The sequence below is a fragment of the Phoxinus phoxinus genome (genome assembly GCF_949152265.1).
Source record: "Phoxinus phoxinus genome assembly, chromosome: 19".
In the NCBI taxonomy this organism is placed as follows: domain Eukaryota; kingdom Metazoa; phylum Chordata; class Actinopteri; order Cypriniformes; family Leuciscidae; genus Phoxinus; species Phoxinus phoxinus.
The window spans coordinates 26,368,416-26,387,614 of NC_136894.1; the positions used below are offsets into that span (position 1 = coordinate 26,368,416).

At 37.9% G+C, this 19,199-nt stretch overlaps 1 protein-coding gene across 3 annotated transcripts in view; it reads left to right on the top strand.

Moving 5' to 3' along the window:
* LOC306986486 (glutamate receptor ionotropic, kainate 5) overlaps positions 1-16,358 on the top strand; it is a 40,252-nt gene extending 23,894 nt beyond the window's left edge. For 2 of the 3 annotated variants that reach the window (XM_079589781.1, XM_079589783.1), the window contains 5 exons: positions 1,391-1,556; positions 3,174-3,399; positions 11,042-11,170; positions 12,755-12,933; positions 13,777-16,358. In XM_079589781.1, the coding sequence (XP_079445907.1) occupies positions 1,391-1,556; positions 3,174-3,399; positions 11,042-11,170; positions 12,755-12,933; positions 13,777-14,391 (1,315 nt within the window). In that variant the 3' untranslated portion in view covers positions 14,392-16,358. The remainder of the gene's footprint in view (positions 1-1,390; positions 1,557-3,173; positions 3,400-11,041; positions 11,171-12,754; positions 12,934-13,776) is intronic. The other variant, XM_079589782.1, reaches the window with a different exon arrangement.
* Positions 16,359-19,199: the final 2,841 nt, after the last annotated feature.

A 19,199-nucleotide genomic window follows, 5' to 3' on the forward strand; every position in this document is an offset into this window, starting at 1 on the left:
CGTCTATCTCCTCTGTGTCCCTCAGCACAACGCTAAACTCTCTGATGCTCTGGGGGACGCGTGTCTGCAATTGGTGCACTTTAATTTTTGATAAAGAGCTTTTACTTAATAACAAGTAACTAATCTGCCTGTTTGTGCATTTTTGGAGGCCAGTCTCTTTAGAAAAGTTTTAAATGCTTCACCAGTCTCATGAAAGCTCTTTCTCTGAGGAATTGAGAAGTTTCCTTTCATCTGAGCATGATTCACTGCGACGAAGAGCACAATCCATGTGTTTTGGAAGGGCTCTTAAACTTCCTACTAAAAATTCCTATCATACAAACAAGCAAACTGCTTTTCAACAGTTTGGGGTCAGTAAGAGTTTTTAATTATATTTTATTCAGCTAGAGACACATTAAAATGATTTTAAAAAATGACAGTAAAGACATTTATAATGTTACAGGAGATTTCTATTTCAAATAAATGCTGTTCTTTTGAATTATAAAAGTATTCTAAAAACAATATTGTGGTTTCCACAAAAATATTAAACAAAACAACTGTTTTCAGCATTGATGATAATAAATCAGTATATTAGAATGATTTCTGAAGAGTAATGTGACCCTAAAGACTGGAGTAATGTTGCTGAAAAATCTGCTTTGTCATCACAGGAATAAAGGACATTTTAAAATAGTAATATTATCTCGTAATATTACTGTTTTCACTGCATTTTTGATCAAATAAATGCAGCATTGGTGAGCATATTTAAATAAATAAAATACAAATAAAACTTACCCACCCCAAACTTTTGAACGGTAGTGTTCTTTTATAATGTGATGGATTTCAGATTTCAGATTCAACAGAGCATAAATACTTTCTTTGGGATATTATGTTGATTATTTGTGTACAAGAACATGGCTTGTTTTGTTACCTGGTTAAATCTAGTTAGGTGTCTGACCAACTGGACTACCAATTAGTGTTGAGGTCAACCTGGCAGACCATCCTGACCAGAGCTAGTAGACCACATTGGCTCTGGTGGGGAACTGGTTGAGCTGGTTAACAGCATTCCTGAACATAATTTGAACCAGTTTACCAACTCGTTTTTTCTACAGTGATCACGTTGGTTAGAAGACCATCTGGCATGAATAAGAGTGTTAGTTAAATGGTTAATGTGTTAACATTGAGTTGTCAATCTGTCATCATGAGTTTGCAAACACTATCTGCATCTTTTTTTTTAGCTTGCTATTTTGCATTTAATCAAACCTGGTTGACATTGCAGCTGTGGGTGTCTTTCAATATTTCATTGAGTGATGTTTGTATGTAAGCATATCTGCAAACACCTAAACATCTGTCTCTAATATGCGTGCATTTATATTTCTGGTGGAAAAAACGCTGTGTTCCTGTGTGTACGGGACAGGTGGGCATTTACGCTGATCATCATTTCCTCCTACACGGCAAACCTTGCAGCTTTTCTGACGGTCCAGAGGATGGAGGTGCCAATCGAATCTGCTGATGACTTGGCAGATCAGACGAACATCCAGTACGGGACTATTCAAGGAGGAAGTACTATGACCTTCTTCATGGTACGTAGGTCCTTGTTTGTGCAAGCATGTGTTTGTGTGAAATTTGTGTGTGTGATTTGTTTCACTTGCCTGTCATGTGTGCACACGTAATGTCATAATGCATCACTTCCTGTTTATGGCAGTCACTGGACTAGTGACTCATATACAGGCCCACGCGTAATCTGTGCTGGCAGAACTTCACAGAAAGCCCTTCATTCACAAAGTTCTATACAAGACCCACCTTTTGCATTCATATTAATATATATATATTAATAATAACAATATTTATACAGTACTGTTCAAAAGTTTAGGGTCAGCAAGGTGTTTTAATGTGTTTGAAAGAAGTCTCTTATGCTCAAAATAACTTTTCAAATGTAATTTATTCCTGTGATAACAAAGCTGAGTGTTCACTCCAATCTTCATAGTCACACGATCCTTCAGAATTCATTCTAATATGCTGATTTAATGATTAAGTAACATTTCTTATCAATGTTGAAAACAATTGTGCTGCTTTTTTTTATTGGAAACCATGATCAATATTTCTCAGGATTCATTAATTATTAGAAAATGCAAAAGAACAGCATTTATTTGAAATATAAATATTTTGTAACCATTATAAATGCCTTTTACTGTCACTTTTAATCAATGTAATGCCTCCAGTGTTAACTTCTTTTAAAAAAAGACTCACTGACCCAAAACTTTTGAGCAGTAGTTACTCTCACTGGCCACTTTATTACCTGTTCATCTGCTTGTTAACCCAAGTATCTTATCATCCAATCGCATGACAGAAACTCAATGCATTCAGGCAGAAGGGCTGTCATGTCAGCTAGAATTTTTCTAGCACCTTGTTGAATTTATGCCGCGAAGAATTAAGTCAGTTCTGAAGGCAAAAGGAGGTCCAACCTGGTACTTGCAAGGTGTACCCAATAAAGTGGCCAGTGAGTAAATATATTTATATTTTTATAATTATATAATTTTTACTAATTTTATAATACTTGCAATGTAGCTCTATTTAAATCATGCCTTCTGGATTTGCTTGTAGATAAATCCGTTCACAATATGGAACTTTCTCGACTACTCATTATGGCTAATTGCTCAGAAAAGTATGTGTTTACCTTGTGTAAATAATTAAAAAAACAGAATGGAAAAAAAACAAAACAAGTGGAGCTAAAATCATGTGATAGGCCTACACGATTCGATTAGTCGGAATGGATCCAGTGCTTTAAATAGCAGTAGAGCTAATCGACTAGTTTGTGCATGTGGTTTAATGACGTTATAATGCATCATGTCCTGTTTATGGCAGCAAGCAGTTGGCATAGTGACTCACAGCTACATTTATATTCACACTGGAGGCCAAGTTCACTTCCCCATTACATTAATAATGTATTATCCATCTTTCTTTCCCTTACATTTTCACTTTCTTTCAATATGTTACCTTAATCTAGTTCACTCTCAATGTCTGCCAATAAAATGTCTCTTTATTCATTCACCTGTCCTCATGTCACCGCAAATATAATTTTGTCTTTGATTTTTCTCCGCCTTTCAATACTATGTCTGTTTCACCGCTCTTTTCTCTCTCTGTCTTTTCCAATGACTTTCATCTGTGATGACAAACCCACTCTGCACTCTCGCTCTCAGAACTCGCGCTATCAGACGTACCAGCGCATGTGGAATTACATGTACTCCAAGCAGCCCAGTGTGTTCGTGAAGAGCACGGAGGAGGGCATAGCACGGGTTTTAAACTCCAAATACGCCTTTCTTCTGGAGAGCACTATGAACGAGTACTACCGACGCCTCAACTGCAACCTCACACAGATAGGAGGCCTGTTGGACACCAAGGGCTACGGCATCGGCATGCCTCTGGGTGAGTAGGGCGGAAGTGGAAGTGTCGGAGAAATAAAGAGAAAGAGAGAGAAAGGCTTCAGGTGGGATATAAAGGTTTATGAGAAACCCAAGTCTGATTTTAACCTTGTTATATAAGTAGACTAGAAATACTTCTGAGTGTCTAGGAGGTCTATTATACAATATCTGAAGAAAGCCAGAATCAGACGTTAGCTTTAAGTGGTACAAACAGCAAACTAGGGAAAAGTTTAATAATTGTAGCTTTTTTCACAGTGACTTGACTTCTTATTTGGAACTTCATTTCACAAACAATTGCTTGCTTTAATTTTTACTGGTGGCAAAAAAAAGGTGGCAACAGGCTTCCACATATGATGCAATTCAGTTATTTCAGGGGGAAGCGGAACGCTTTAATTTTTTACATGCGTGCAGGTTACGAGTTTCTTCCGTCTCAGTGCGGCTCCACACGAACTCTGTCTCTGCATGTGCTGTTTGTCTGGGTTTCCAATAATGTGCAATTGAGAACGCATAAAGTCTGAAACGCTTAGCGTTTCATTCTACAGTCATTCTGAAGTAGTATAGGGTATAGGGCTGCAGAGCCAGTGGTTGCTCTGGAGGCAAATATCAGTGCGTTGAATTTGATGCGAGCAGCATTTGGCAACCAGTGCATGTTTATGAAGAGAGGTGTGACGTGCGCTTTCTTAGGCTTGTTAAAGACCACTCTTGGTGCAGCATTCTGAATCAGTTGCAGAGGTTTGACAGTGCATGCTGGAAGGCCTGCCAAGACAGCATTATAATAGTGCAGTCTGGTTAGAACAAGAGCTTGGACAAGGAGTTGTGTAGCATGCTCCAATAGGAAGGGCCTGATCTTGTAATGTTACAAGCCAAATATGCAGGACTGGGCACTTCTAGCAATGTGTTCTGGGAAGTTTAACTGATAATCAGTCACAACTCAAAGGTTCCTGGCTGTCCTGGATGAGGTTATAGTTGACAAACCTAGCTGAATAGAGAAGTTGTGGCAAAGTGTTGGGTTGGCTAAGACCATAAGCAGTTAAGTCTTTGCAACGTTTAGTTGACGGTGGTGGTCCTTCATCCAGCAAGAAATGTCTGTCTGTCAGGCAGGCTGAGATGCGAGCAGCTTCTGTCGGAACATCTGGCTGAGAGGTAGTGTTGTGTGTTATCAGCATAACAGTGATATGAAAAACCATGTTTCTGAACGGCACATGATCCTAGTGATGATATGTATATGGAGAAGAGAAGTGGTCCAAGCGCTGAGCCCTGAGGCACCCCAGTAGCTAGCTAGATGTTGCAGCTTAGACACCTCACCCCTCCAAGACACCCTGAAGGACCTACCTGAGAGGTAAGACTTGAACCATTGGAGTGTGGTTTTTGAGATGCCCTTCATCATCATGAAGGTTAAATGGAGGATCTGGTGGTTAACTGTGTCAAAAGCAGCAAACAGATCCAGGAAGATGAGTACTGATGATTTGGAAGCTGTTCTTGCCAGCTTCAATGACCGAGAGCAGGGTAGTCTCAATTGACTGGCCGCTTTTGAAACCAATACATACAGTATAATGTACATAAGTTGCTTAATTTCATATTATGTATATTACATGATGTATTTGAACAGTTTTGTTCAATAAAACCAAATGATTACTTGCTTTTGATACTTCATTTCAGGGATGGGGAACGTTGGTCCTGGAGGGCCGCTGTCCTGCAGAGTTTAGCTCCAACCCTAATCAAACACACCAAGCTAATCAATTTCTTCAGGATCTCTAAGCTGAGCTCACTAAAGCAGGTGAGTTTATTTTTCAGGGTTGGAGCTAAACTTTGCAGGACAGCAGCCCTCCAGGACCAACGTTCATCATCCCTGCTTTATTTTAACCAATTATTAATGCCTCATTGTTATCATACCTATGTATTTAAAGTCATTTTAATGATTATTGTTCACTTTGGTCTATTTTTAGTACCACACAAAAATCTGATAACTCGATCAATTGTCAAAATAATCGACTGGTTACTTGAATACCAAAATAATCCTTAGTGACCGCCATCCCAGCTTAATGTGCAGAGACAATTAAAAAAAAAATGTTTTGTTTCTTCACAAGAGTGTAATCAATGTGGCTCTGTAACACACTTGTGGCACAGAAATTACGCGCTTTTTAACACAAACAGTATTTATTTATTTATTTGGCAATAAATATGCCTAGTAAGTATACAAATAATATACATTAGCATTTATTTGTGCCCAAACTCTGACATGTTTGCTCAAGTGAACGGCGTAAAATGGCAGTAAAAGTATTTTTTTTTTTTTTTATTCCCTTTGAATAAAAAATAAAAAAAATCCAAAAGTAAAATAAAAAACATTTTAGTTCTGTCAGAAATAAACATGATGATTGCCCACAGAACATCAGACAGACAAGATGTCACAATGATAGCATCTCTTCATGCTCTGATATTGCACATTTCTATCTAATTTTTCTCCTGGATAGATGGCTTGGCACTTTCCGCAAAGCTTGATAAATAGCATTTCTGACTTTGACTTGACATTTGGCATTTCCAGCAATTATTCATTGACAGACAGAGATATGAGGGAGGGAAAAGAAACAATTTATGGCATATGTGTTTTGCTTTGAGGGCTTTAATACTCACTATTGGGTGTTACAATGAGGAAGGCAGGAAAAGAGAAAACATGGGGTCTTAATCGTGGCTAAAGGATTGGGCTGGGTGAGATAATGGCCACCACTGAGCCACTGTATTCACTGGAATAATGTAGAAGGGTTTTCTGGACTTGAGTGCAAAAGGGCTTGTCAAGTCAAAATTTAAGAAGCTTACATCCAGCTGTGAAAGTGAAATAGGCTGTAAAAGTGTTATTGGCGTCATGTGGTGATTTCGCACAGTAGGCCTATACTCCAATTCCCTAAGACTTCTAAGCAAGCTAATAGTTCTGTTATATTCCTCAACATTCTTTTGAAGCTGATCAGCAGATGTCCGAAATGCAAAATGTATTTAGTTCAGCTCCAACGTTGTTCAGTGTACAATTCATATAAAGGCTGCATATATTTAGCTATTGTATTGCTTTTTATCCTGGAATTTTGATCCCTACTTGCTACTTTTGGCTTTTAAGAACGGAGACTAGAGCTTAAAATGTGAATGCTCTGGACTCTAATAAAATCTATCATTAGTAGATTATGAAAATCAAAACTTTGAATAGTATAGTATTTATTTTCCACTATTTATACATTTCTAAATCAATATGAAAAAGTGTTGCCTAATAACAGCCTCACCTTATGTGTGGCATCTTTTCTAGCAATTTCATAATAGGGTGTTTAGTGTCGGATATATTTATTATGAGAGGGGAAAGAGCACATTTAAAATATAAACTTTATTAAATAAAAAAATCGAAAAAGTTATATTTCATGAAGTCTTGACTAGGTTAAACGGTCACCAGATGCTCTTGGCAACAATACATAGCAAGTTTCATGTCAATATCTCAAAGAATTGCAAAGATATGACCTTACTTCCTGTTTAGTGTCTTTGATGTGTTACTCTTGAACAGTGTAGTATATCAGAAACCTTTTAATAGCTCTTTACTGATATGGTCTGTGAGATATCTGATGAAATTTGGGAAGGATTTAGTGAAACCTGAAGAAGGATTAAACATTTTGTAAATCTAATGGGACAGGAATTGAAAACACTGGAAGTAATAAAATACATGGGAATGACAGGTCCTGTTATTTAGTATTATTTATATTAGCAATTTGACTTTAAATTCAGTTAGCAATTTTGTTATGAGCTTTTGTCATTATATATATATATATATGACAAAAGCTCATAACAAAATTGCTAACTGAATTTAAAGTCATTTCATTTAGCTTTTATTTCTTTTTATTTCTTTTTTTATATATTTTATATTTTTATTCACTATATTTATATTCTAATATTTATTTAAAAAAATTTGTTTCAGCTTTATTTCAATTAAATAATAACATTTTGAATAGTTACAACACTGTCCAAATCATTCGGTCCAAAACTAGGTAAAAATCACTGGCGTACAGTGGTGTTCTGAAATGTGGAGGCAAAGTCCTCTCCGGTTTTTTTTTATGTGCACGTATATATGTATGTTCTATTTTATATATAAATTCATGTCCCAGTTACACTTAAATAAACAATACATCAAAAAAGAGAATAATAGAATATTATTATTTTACATTAACTTTGTAATTATTGTTCCATGTATTAAAATTTAAAAAACTACTGAAGTTGAACAATTGAAATAATATATTTTATTTTATATACTGATGTTCAGCTGTTCTTTTTAACATTTTGTTCATTCAGACCTATTCGCGAACGTGCACGAAAACAAACAATTTATCACACAAACCAATCATAACCAATAATAGTGTGACGGAGACTCCTCTCACGTGACTTTCCACCATTCATTCTCAATATCCCCCATCAAACCCACCGCAGGCTTTAGAGGGTCTGTTAAAACTCAATGGACTGGAAGAGAGGAACGGAGGAATCACCGCTACTGAAAGCGGTTGGTGGCGCTAGAGGGTTTGAGGGGCAGATTGGATAATAAGAACATGCCCAATCTCTGTGCCATTATGGGTTGCTGTAGACTCCCACGATGCATGAAGAATAATTAAAGCCTTTCATTTTTGGTCCCTGATGATGCCTCCAAAAATGTAAGAAGTAATGAGTATAGTCTTGTTTTACTAGATAAGATTATGAAAATAAGAGAGAGGACATATGAAGGAGGGATGCTTATGAATACTCACAAACATAGGTGGGGAACTTAGATGCGGGGAGGAAATTACCAGTGCTGCTTGCTGTTTTTGATCTTCTGTCCTCCAGGAAGTTCAGTCCAACAACCTCATGACCACTAGGCTAAACTGTCCTCCAAAGTATCACCCTACGCTCATAATCGCATGAACCCGTAACTAGATTTGAAATTAGAACCTGCAGGAGCAGCATCCGTCTTCAAAGTCTATCTCCAGGTCATAGAATGTCTTCCAGGAGTTCAAACATTCATTCCCTCCTCCCAGTTCTAACACATCTCTTCAGGTCGCCTTCCAAAGTTCTGGTGCCAAGTGATAAAATCCTCTCATCCACTCATTCATGAAGAGGTTGGTCACCATGGACACCCTCCATCTGCTTCAATAGATACCTGGAGTGCAGATGATGTCATCACAGCGTCCTTAGACTGGGTTAAGGCCGGTACACATAAAAAAAAAAAGAAAAGTTCCACTTCAACACTACAAAAACTACAGCCTATGGTAACATACAACATTCGTATGTTCTGCAAATGCATGAGAGATAATAACTGTCCAAAACAGTAGATGACAATAGTCTATATTCGTCATTCAAAAAAAGGGAACTTGAGCTATCAATGTGAATAAACAGCAGCATTTTGAGTTTATCTTCACTTATATTGATTAAGCTACATACGGCCATGTTGTTATTCGCGTTTTGGAATGCTCCAAGAAAGATAAAGATGTAGGTACATTTATAAGCGCCTACTTTGTGTAGAACTGTACACACTGCAAAAACTATAGCCGGACCGATGCTCGCCGACAGCCACCCATCGGCTTGGTGTGTCCCGGCCCTTAGACTGTAAAACATGGAATGACCTTTGTCTTGAGCATCTAGTACTTTTCTTCCTTCTGTAACATCAATAGGCATTTATTGATCTAGCATACAATTATTTTTGAATATATATATTGTTCACTTAAAGGTGCAGTTAGCGAATTCTGAGAAACGCTATTGATATTTGAAATCACCCAAACAAACAGGCCCCTACCAAAAAGGACCACACCCCTATCTTGATAGCTCCGCCCACAAATTTAAGAACACGCTATGCAACACAGGCACCTTCCCCCATCATGAGTGGACACGCCCCTTACTGCTTATTGGCTACAAGTGTGTTCTGGTGCTCGGTCCGATCCACTTTCAACAGCGTTGCTCAGAAATCCCTTAGTTACTGCACCTTTAATTCATGTTAGTTCATATTAAATAAAGTTGAAAAATATAAATAATGTTAGTTCATTCTTAGCTCAAGATAACTAATGCATTGTTAACAAATAAAACCTCATTGCAAAGTTCACACACAATCCTTTTCTTGTGTTCATGATTCATCAGAATATGTAATATTATGTATGTAATATTCTATTTAATGTATTTGTGTGTTTGTGGTCAATAGTCAGGTTCAATAGTGATGTTCAATCAGGTCATTCTGCTAATAAAACCACAAATATTTAAACTTCTCCGAATATTTCAGTGTCGGAAGGTGAAAAATATTTTTTCATAACCTGAGATAACAAGCTTAGAATGTCATTCAAATTCAAGCAATGCAATAAGTAGTCGGTGAGCTTTCAAATCTCTGCTGTTTGAAATGTCAGAATTATTCTCTTGGTAATAAATATAGGCCATTTTCAAAAAAACTGTATAAGGTATAAAACAATAATGTTAGAAACAACATGGGCTCGTCGCCTCTACATACATTCTTGTAAAACTCCAAAAACATACCCATACATACAATAATTGTGATTGCAGCAAATACTATATGCTTTTTGCTATCGGTTAGGTTTAGGGAAGGGTTGGTACATTCGTTTTAAAACGCGATAGAGCATTAACCTATTAGAGCCACTCATAGGCTGTTTAATTTCCTGCTGCAATACGTATAACAACCCACGTAATAAAACGTTGCCAGATTCACGTTTATCTGTTTCTGATAAAAACAATGCACTTTTAGCCCCACTCACTTGACATTTCACTTTGAAAAAGGTATTGTGCATGAAGCAACGTACTATCAATTTGTAGAAATATGGCCAGAGGCACTTTTTTTTTTTTTTGATTAGAAATCAAGGTTTTTAAAAGGTTGCATATTTCTTAATCTACATGACAGAAAATAAATGTACTTTAAATCCAGGGCTTGATATAAGTGATATTCACACAAAATGTACATACAAAATATTTGTGCTTATACTGTGGTGCAAAAACATGCTCCTGTATGATACTTCGCTTTCACAGCCTTTGAATGAATAATAAAATAACATTCGGTGGCAGCTGATCCATTCCAGTGCAGATATGCAGTGTCTAATTTAAATTAACATCTATTAATTTGATGAACACATCCTTTCACGTCACATTGTTATTAGCGGGACATGATTAGCTGTGATACAGTAATGTCTAATGAAGGATGATGTTATTCTAACAAGTCAAATAATTTGGAATTAACCTATCATAACATTCATTTTCATTCTGACACACTAGCTAATGTAACTCATTTGCACAACATCAGTTGACTTAAGACATTCACAGTGATGTCTTAGCAGTTAGCTTATGTGTTTTGGCACGTTGAACCATAGTGCTAATGAGGGCAACGCTAGTTTGGGTCATTTCCTATCACTGTCTCTGTCAGTAGAACTGTCTAAAAGGCCAAAACATTTTTACTGTGTAGCATTGCTGGTCTTAACATGTCTGTAGCATTGCTGTTCACTTCTGAAACTCTTATCTTAAGGTACAATAGTTATCTAGTTTCCCAACCAGCCAAGGTTTAACAGTAGATGGTTTTGGACACTTGTCAGCTGGTATCCCTGGGAGTCCAGTTGGCCAGCTAGCTAATTTCTCTCTCTCTCTCTCTCTCTCTCTCTCTCTCGCAGGTTCACCATTCAGAGATGAGATCACGTTGGGTGTGCTGCAACTCCAAGAAAACAACAGATTAGAAATCCTAAAGCGTCGTTGGTGGGAGGGGGGAAAGTGTCTTAAAGAAGAAGACCACCGAGCCAAAGGTGAGTGAAGCACTGTTATTATACTCATTAGCACTTCACCATAATGTACTGTTCTGTTACTGTACGCCTTGATGCCGACAGTACTGGCACTTTAATATATAGGGTCTGGTACAACCCTGGATCTTTATAATCTCAAGTACGTGTGTGTGTATTTATTGAGCTATTCTCACAGGGACAAAAAAGTATCCTATTTGTTTTATCCTATTGTTTTATCCTTTTAACCTACAAAAAGAGATTCAATTATATCATATGTTATGTCTAAGAATACCAATAGATGCGTTTTTGGATCAGGGATAGATGTATATGAATGCATAGATAGCCAAATTTCTATATATAAAGTCAATATATAATTTGTTTTCTAATGTATAAAGTATTTATTTGTCTATTAATTATTTGTTGTGAGCGTGGTGTCAAATGAGTGTAAAAATGTGTTTTATAAACATAAACATTGATATAAATCATGGAAATGTATTGGTCATAAAAGGGTGGGAATCCTGAATGTAGACGTATGCCTTACTGTGCCTACACAAGTATATATTTTGCTCTTCAACAAACACCTGTTTGTGTTAAATCTAAAAAATATATACTTTACTCAAATCACACAAACATTGGCAGTGTGGATATTTGGTTTCCTGTCGTTCTTTATAGTGTTGTAATATTGCGTTTAGGATGTACTTCATCCGTCGGTTTCACACGACAGATGCTTCACAGTTCTGCCAACACTGTGACTGTTTATTTATGTGGTCTGGTGATATTTGCATTCTGTGTGTTGTAGACTCACACTGGCCCAGGGGGAATGAAGGGGAAATGGTAGCTATTTGGTGCGGAGGCATGTACACACATGTGTGCCTATGAGTGTAATCTCTCTAGTGTGGTTTGCAAAAGCTTGTATTCTCACCAGATAGTGACATTTACAGTCTCTCGGGGTTATTTACAGGTCTACAAGAAAATGTCAAATAATATGAGCTTCAAAATAATATCAGTGTTTTTGTGATTTGGCACTTCCTGGTTTGTTCTAAACAGTTTTTGCTTCAAAATTAAAACTGTAATGGTCACCCAACACAGAAAAAAATGGATTATCATACAAAAATTAAACGATGAAATGTATTTCTATTAATATATATAATTAAGATGATATTTCTCCTGTTTTAGTTTTTTGTTTTATACTCCCTATTGCTCCGACTCATTTTAGGCTCCGTTCCCAGATTTTTCTTTTTTTTCCCTAGGTGTCATAATGCAGTTTATTCTTCCTAATATCATAAAAAAACATAAATCTCAAACCACAGAATACAGATGTTACTACCGTTGCGCAAATGAAACTTGAGTAATGGAAAAGCACCACTGAATTTTTTTTTTTTTTTTTTTTTTACCAATTCATTAAAACAAATTCAGTTCAGTCCCAGTCTTCATTCTTTCTGCTGATAACTCTTAGGAATACCGCCCACACCCACCTACATCTCAGAAATGTAGTTTAATAGGATCCCTCTGGAATCCTACGGGAATGCAGATCTCTAATCAGATCCACAGTGTGTTTGTAGAAGGACAATTGTGTGTGTTGCTCACATTGCCATGTTTTTCCTCCAGGTCTAGGTATGGAGAATATCGGCGGGATATTCGTGGTGCTGATATGTGGGCTCATAATAGCTGTTTTTGTAGCCATTATGGAGTTTGTGTGGTCCACGCGCCGGTCAGCCGAGACAGATGAGGTACGCCCTCACTCCCGTACTGGGTACTGCCCTGCCCGAAACCACAGACATGCACGAGTAGGTCACAACGCCAACCAGTCACGCCGTCTGTGTTCCTAATGTAACTGTTTTATAGCGTTCTATTTAGCGTAGCTCAAACGGTGAGCGTAGAGCCAGCAAAAAACAAGGTAATTGGTTCGATTCCCAGGAAATGCATCTTACCTTGGATGCAGTGTGTGCAATTTGCTTTGGATTAAAGCATCTCCCAGATTCATGTATGTAAATTTAGGGACAGTTTGCTTGAGTATGAATGAATGCTACTGTAGACCATTTTAGCATGTTCATTTAATTTAATGGATTTTTTTATATTTTTTTTTAGAAGAAAATGCTAGCCCATGCAACACTTACCAGCATAATAGTGAATCACAGTCTTTGAGTTTCACAACTTATGAAAACATATTACAGTATATTAATTTATTTTAGACAAATGGGAGTCTGTAAAAACTGGGTTGTTCTTGTTCTGAAAACTTTACTTTGCATACATTATTGAATTCAATGCAGGATATTTCTGTAGGTCAAGTGACCCCAAGGTCATAGAGGTTATGTTTCCCTATGAGCACATTTACTGATATCATATATATATATATATATATATATATATATATATATATATATATATATATATATAAAATGGGGCCTTCAAATAATGTTGTGGACAATGGGAGGAATTGGTTTGAGGTTGAGAACAACTGCCCTAACTCTCAATACGATATGTAGTAATAGTGATGCCCACTCTCGGCAAATGAGAAAATTGTTCTTTTTACATTTTACTCCTGTCCCGTCATATCATTTAGTCTTTTCTTGTTACATTTTTATATATTTCCTTCCTGACTCTTTCTTTCACTCTTCCTCCTCACTAAGGTGTCAGTATGTCAGGAAATGATGACTGAATTCAGGAACGTTATCTCCTGTAAAAAGAACTCTCGTTCGCGGCGCCGCCGACCCCTCTCGTCCCAGGGCGTTCTTCGGCACCCAGCCCGTCTCCCTTTAGGAGTTCCCCGGCCCGTGCGGCTTGTGCGGGAGATGCGTCTTAGCAACGGCAAACTCTACAGTGGGACGGGGCCGTTAACCGGTGCCGCAGCGGGACCAGGACCCGGTGGGGGCGCTGCGGAAATGGGCCCGGGCCCTCAGCGACTGCTGGAGGACCCTCTCAGTGCCAGTGTCCCGAGCAGCACACCGGCTCTGCTCCCCGCAGCGGCGCCCCGCGGCTGCACGCACGTACGGGTGTGCCAGGAGTGCCGGCGGATCCAGAGCCTTCGCTCCACGTCCTCTTGTTCGCGCATCTCGCCACTGGCCTCCGCCACATCATCTCTCCCGCGTTTGCCACCGCCACCGCCCACCTCCACCTCCAATACAAACACCGACAGTGAGGGAGGGGGGTCAGGCAGCCCACGCAGGCCCAAACCCACACCCCCTCCGAGACCAATCCCGCCCACTAAAACCCCCTCCACTGATCTCCTCTGCAAGCAGGACTGAGGCCGCCTTTCATCTGGACAATAAATTAATGTAAATGAGTGCTGGAGGACAGATGGAATGACTCTGTCCACACCTCCAGTCAAAGTGACCTCTGGGATACTGCAAATAAAGGCCATTTTTGGATGCAAAATTACATTAATGGACACTGAGTGAGAGAAAGATGATTCAGCCAACCGCTTCCTGCCCAAGTGTCTGGTTTAACACCACGTCATTCAGTGGCACTCGGAGAGCCAGGGGGGTTTGGCACACTGTTGAGACTATGTAATGCATATCCCGTGGAAGTATGCTATGCAACATGTCATAAAGGGAAACACAGAAGGAAACTATAAGGACGACTATCAGTTTTGCATAGAAGTACGAATCTTCTCCATGATTTGTGTTGGGGGACTGTATACACTCCCGTGAGACGACGATGGAGTCTACCTAAAATGTGTGCACGTTGAACTGAAAGGACTTTGGTGCAAATTCTTTTCTTTTTCATTCTTTCTTTAAACAAGGGGGAAGGGTTTAATTATTATTTTTTATTCCTGAATGTCACTTGGTTGGTTTCCTTTCTAGCTTTTTCTTTGGTTTCATTCTTTTAATCCCTTTTTTTTTAAACCTGTTTTTTTCCCTCTTGTCAATTACTCTGAGGACAAAGTATTTAGATTTTTTTGTAAGTTTTGAGGGGAAGTTTTATGGTTCTTCAACCTCTAAGATTACTTACCTGGTTTCAATCTCTCATCTTCTGTCTTATTTAATTAAAACACCAGCTGTTAAAGGTTAAAATCAACATGAAACGGATTTTTTAAAAACAGTTTACTTCCAAAATATACATTTCCAGATAAAACAGGATATTCAAGAATGAAAATGTAGAGTGGGACTTGATTTTATTCATCAGGAATTGTTCGGATCGCGCAAAGTAAGCGTTCCAGACCTGAATGTCAGTGGAATGTGAAGGTCGAGTTCAGCCTTGAGACCATCTCAGCAAATCCCGGTGGTAACATTGCCTTTTCAAATCTAGTGTTGTTTAATATTTTTGCCATAACTTTTATTGTATTAACATAAACCGGGATTAAATGACTGCGTTAACTGTTGGCAAGATTTTAGAAAGGCTGCATTATTGTACCTAATACAGTAGTCTACAATAATGCCAATTTGGCTATTAGTTAACATAAACTAATAACATGATGCTGTCAGCCAAACAGGAAAGTATTTTCAGAAGGGAGAAAGTTACATTTTTGTGAAACATTATAATATTCAAGCATTTCCTTCCCCCTTTGGAGTAACGTGCACTGGTGAATCGTTCACAATAAGACCAAGAATGTGTGTTAGGAAACTAAATCTGATCAGCTTTGATTTCATGTTGATTTTAACAAGCTGTCCATCAATATTTGCAACTCGTAAGTACACAGAGAAATACTTCTCATCCCCGGAACAAGGACAACAACAACAAGGCGAGACAAAAACCCCTTTGTGAACCTGAAGGGGCATTTATCTGATTATGTGAGAGGATAATTAATGATGTTTTTCATTATAGAACTAAATGAGCCTCTGTCATGAATGGTTTGTTGAAGTGCACTAGAAGTTGCTGTCTGGGTGCTTGTGAGATGCCAATATCATTTATATCCAAAGTGTAAACATAGCAGCCCTATTTAGAATCTGCAGCGTTATAGCATTCATATGTTGGTGCTTTATGAGTGTGTGTGCGTGCGTGCGTGTGTGTGTGAGAGAGATGGAAATGTAATCGTCTTTTTTTAATTCAAAGCTGATTCTTTTTTTTATTTCTCATTCATTTTCAAAGATTTCTATACCAGTGCTTGAAGAATCACACCCACAATTAAGAAAATGAGGCAAATGATGCAGATTATATTGTTATTAATATTCCAATAAAACTGTGGGGTTATGTAGGAGGGCTGTGTTACCCTCTTTCGTTAAATATATAGACACGTTTGGAATAAAACCGAGTGATTCAAACTGTGACTTTTGCCCTTGATGGATGTTTCTAGTAATTTGATCATTTAGAAAAAAATCTTTCTCACTATATTATTTATAATGCATAATCTGTTTGGAATACTTTAAAGTCCCCCTGTGGTTAAATTCAAGCTTTTCATGTTGTTTATATATCTATGTGGTGTTTTTAATATGCTTTAAGACAAACCATGTGCAAATTCACAAGTCAACACCATTGCTGAGTATTTTCTCCTTAAAACTGCAGTGAACCAAAGAAAGTCTCAAAAACGTGGTTTAAAATCGCTGGTGTTTCTGATGTCACTAACTACCTTGTATCCAATCACGTCAACATGTGACCATCAATGAGTGGATCTCTGAGCTGGTGTGATTGAGTGGAGGCGGGGCTAATTTGCATATTCCTATAACCGCGTATACTTAATGAGGTAAAGGTGAGTTACATTCAAGCTATTTTACAGCATGAAGAATTTTTTTTTCAAGTAAAAAACTTTATAATATGTTATTTTGGTGATCAAAGATGAGTTTTAAGGGATAAAATTATTGACTACAGGGGGAAATTAATTCCTCACACTGTCTCCTAACTGGGTGTGACACGATAAGTTAATTAATTCTGCTATAAATGCTTGAAGGTAATAAATCAGAGTGATAAACAAGAGGACATTGTATCGGCCACTTGGTTTCTATGGTTGCATTTAATAAAAAAGGTAGCTGATGTATTATTGTTATAATTTAATTAATTATTTAACTATTGTTTTCATAAAAACAACCACTCTCCTCTCAGATGATCCCTTTCCATCAACCATCGTACCTTCACGGCACACAGCCAATCCCTGTGCAGTCCTACTGTATGGCCCCGCCCCCGCCCATAGTGAAGTCTCATTGGTCCTAAATCCCACTCCATATAACGTATTTTTCTTCACAACATTGAATCCTTTGTAAGAAAGATCTACACATTAAATATTTTATTTACAGTATTTTTAATCGTTTTTTTTTTTTTTTTTTTTGCACCTGCAGGTAGTCGCTAGTGAGTTGTTGTTTTTTGACATGCCGTGAAAGCAGCTTAAACATCCGTCATTTTCTGATTGCCCATGTTTGTGTCATGCAGTGCATTTTCACTTTCATTGTGATTCACAAATTACTTACGTCACGCCTGGTTAGGGCACAATTGTTGTTGCATCTCTGTAATCGAAGGTATCCATTTATTTAACAATTAAATGTGTATGCATTCTTAGAAGAACAAGCACATGCGAGTCCAGGTGAGTCACCGTACACTTCACACGTTATTTAACCAAATATATGCACCAGCCAGATGTCATCGACCTGTTCAACACATTTTCAGATGTCCACAGGAAAGACGATATTAAAGCATTTCCACATATTTTAAAGGATACTTGACATTTGCTTATGAATTACATAAGGGCAGCCAAGGGGGTATGATAAGATGACTAAACAGATGTCCTGATTTTTGTGCTTTAATATGCAACTGAGAGGAAAAAGGTTGAAATAATTGTTCAAAACTGCCTTCCAGTGGTAGACAGAAGCATTACCCCACAGATAATGCTTTCATTGAGGTGTTCAGGCTGCAGTGCTCCTACGTGATGTTCTGGATGTCTGAGGTCAAATGAGGGCAGCAAAATGAGCGGACATGGGAAGAAGCACAGGCTGTGAGTTCAAGTGAAATGAGCAATGCTGGCTTAAAGAAAAATACAGAAAACAAAATGAGATTCTATTTTTAAAAATGTCTTCTAGTCTTCGTGGAAGGGACAGAACAGTATAGAGAGATGCTGTAAGCATGCTTTTAAAAATGCTTAACCACATGCGTCATGCCCCCTAATGAGATCCCTAACATTTCAGTCAAGTGGATTTTAAATGTAACTTTGGTCACACTTAGGGTCCAATTCTCACTATTAACTTCGACTTTTGCCTCAATAAACTCCTAATTACTGCTTATTAATAGTTAGTAAGGCAGTTGTTAAGCTTAGGTATTGGGTAGGATTAAGGGATGTAGAATATGGTTATGCAGAATAAGGCATTAATATGTGCTTTAGAAGTACTACTAAACAGCCAATAATATCCTAATATACATGCTAATAAGCAACTATTTAATAAAACCCTAAAACTTAAAGTTAGTGTTTTTATTTGTTGTGTTTTTTTGGTGCAACTTTTCTTTGCCAAGATGACAGCTCTGGCTCTTCTCCTATAATGCATATAAGGTTGATAAACATATGGCGAGAGATCTGAGACTATTCTTCTAAGCTTGTGGACTCTTCTTCAACTCATCCCACAGGTTTTTTTATGGGGTTTGGGTCAGGGGCTGCTATGTCCATGGCAACACCTTCATTCTGTTTATTTTGAGATGTGCTCTGGATCATTGTCATGCTGGAAGATCCAACCCAGTTGGCCCAGTTTATGCTTCCTGACAGGGTCAGTCAGGTGTTGTTTTAAAATCTCCTGGTACTTGGAGTTTATGATACTGTGTATCCTAACAAGCTGTCCAGGGCCTTTGGAAGAAAAGTATCCCCACAGCATTAAAGATCCACCACAATACTGCACAATGCGGATGAGGTACTTTTCTACATGGCTATGTTTCTATCGATGCAGTGTTTTTCCAAAAAGCTTTATTTTGGTCTGATCTGATCTTTTTTTTTGTTTAAACAGTAACCTGGCAACCTGTACTGTACCGGTACTGTAAGGGCATGAGCTTGCTGTTTGATATCACCAAAGGCTCTTTTATTGCAACCTTCCCAAACAAGTTGTGGTTATAAGGTCTGATCATAATTTTGAAGAATTTCTGACCCCAATACTAGCATCTCCAATTCTCCAACCTTGAGCTTTAGTTTGTTTGACGACTCGAACCA